The 2013-nt window shown below is 41.0% G+C and overlaps 1 protein-coding gene across 1 annotated transcript; it reads left to right on the forward strand.

The window, feature by feature from the left end:
• The first annotated feature begins 675 nt into the window (after window positions 1–675).
• On the forward strand, window positions 676–1143 carry LOC143614607 (uncharacterized). The gene has a single exon (XM_077087999.1). The coding sequence runs from the start codon at window positions 676–678 to the stop codon at window positions 1141–1143; it is 468 nt and encodes a 155-aa protein (XP_076944114.1).
• The last annotated feature ends 870 nt before the right edge of the window (window positions 1144–2013 follow it).

Below are 2013 nucleotides of genomic sequence, written 5' to 3' on the forward strand. Positions count from 1 at the left end.
TGTGTGAGTAGGGAAGAGGGCCGTGAGATTCTTAGGCATTGTCATGAGGGTTTAACTGGTGGCCACCATGGTCCGTCTTCCACTGCTAGGAAAGTTCCAGATTCCGGTTTTCTATTGGCCATCAATTTTTAAAGACTCACACGAGTTTGTCAGACAATGTGACGCATGTCAGCGCACTGGTAACATCTCATCCCGTAATGAGATGCCCCAAAACCCTATTCAGGTTTGTGAGGTTTTCGACGTTTGGGGCATTGATTTCATGGGTCCGTTCCCTTCTTCTCAAGGGAACCGATATATTCTCGTGGCTATTGATTACGTTTCCAAGTGGGTTGAGGCTCAAGCCTCACCCACTAATGACGCCCGAGTTGTAGTGGGATTCTTAAAGAGGTTGTTCTGTCGGTTTGGTACTCCCAAGGCCTTGATCAGTGATAGGGGCACGCATTTCTGCAATGCCCAGATGGAGAAGACGTTGGCACTGTATGGGGTCACCCATAGGTTGTCCACCGCCTATCACCCACAGACGAGCGGCAAGTGGAGAACGCAAACCGAGGCGTTAAGCGTATTTTAGAGAAAACTGTCGGCAAGAACTGAAAGGACTGGTCCGATAAGTTGGATGACGCGCTTTGGGCTTTCCGCACAGCTTTTAAAACGCCTATTAGGACCACACCCTTTAGGATGGTTTACGGAAAAACGTGTCATCTACCGGTTGAGTTAGAGCATAGAGCGTATTGGGCGTTGAGATCCGTTAATCTTGACCTGACCCAAGCTGCGAAAAACCGGTATCTCCAAATTCATGAGGTTGAGGATTTGAGAGATGAGGTGTACGCGAGATCGTGGAGTTATAAGGAGCGTACGAAGGCGTTGCACGATCGGAAGTTAAAGAAGGTGAAAGAGTTTAAGTGTGGGGATCGAGTGTTATTTTATAATTCCCGTATGAAGTCATTTCCAGGTAAACTTAGATCGAGATGGGGAGGACCGTATACGGTCAAGGAGGTGTTCCCGCATGGTGCTGTTGAAGTTCGAGATGTTGATGGGAGCTCGTGGAAGGTGAACGGCCATAGGTTGAAGCATTGTATTGGTGGGCCGGTTGATTCGGTTGAGGAGGACGTGTTTCGCCTCGACATCCTTAGGTTGATTGATTGATAGGGATAGGACCTCGGGTGAATACCCGAGTGTAGAGTTTGTATATGTTTTTATTTGTTTTCTTTTACTTTTGTATTTTGAGTCGTTTTTTATGTTTTAGAGTCTGTTTGATGTCTGCTTTGGGTGCTTTGAGCTTTGTTTTGCTGGTTTGGATGCTAACGTTCGTACTCAATCTCCATTCGAACGGGAGCGTTCTGAGTTTATTTGATTGTAGAGGGGACCCAAAAGCCGCGGCCGCGAATGAAATGCTATACGGTCGATTTATCGGAACTTGACTTATGAAGATCACTGCCTTATTACCAGGGGAGTCTGTTCCATTTTTCTTTATGCTTTGTTTTATTTTATTTTATTTCTGCATTATTTTTGTCTTTTTCCTGTCTCACATTGAGGACAATGTGAAATTTAAGTGTGAGGATGGGAAACTGGCGTTTTTTTAGGTAGTTTAAAAAAAATAAAAATCAAAATCAAAAAAATTTAAAAAAATAATAAATATAATAAAAATTAAAAAAAAAGTAAAAAGTATATATTTATAAAAAAAATAATAAAAAAAACAAAAAAAAAACAAAAAAGAATAAAAAAGTGTGTCCCTTGAATTAAATATTTTGCAATAAAATAGAAAATGATAGAAAAATTGGGGATTGGTTTTTAAAACTACTAATATATATGAGATAAAAAAAATATAGAAAGCGTACTTAATTTGGGATGTGTCGGTAGGCCCAACTAGCCTTGAAAGGTTTCCCCTGATTATTATTTATATACCTAATAATCATAAACCATGTGGGTCTCATCTTGAGGGGGATAGTGAAGCTAAAAATTCGATAAGGCATAGCGGGTATTACCTTAATCTTAAAACCTCAAGGTGGTGAGAAT

The sequence above is a fragment of the Bidens hawaiensis genome, unplaced genomic scaffold (genome assembly GCF_021521415.1).
Source record: "Bidens hawaiensis isolate Kalapana, Puna unplaced genomic scaffold, B.hawaiensis_p1.1 tig00040566_1, whole genome shotgun sequence".
Lineage (NCBI taxonomy): Eukaryota > Viridiplantae > Streptophyta > Magnoliopsida > Asterales > Asteraceae > Bidens > Bidens hawaiensis.

What these genes read in the sequence shown, in the direction of transcription:
- LOC143614607 (XM_077087999.1), top strand. Translation starts at nt 676, where the DNA reads ATGGTTTACGGAAAAACGTGTCATCTACCGGTTGAGTTAGAGCATAGA.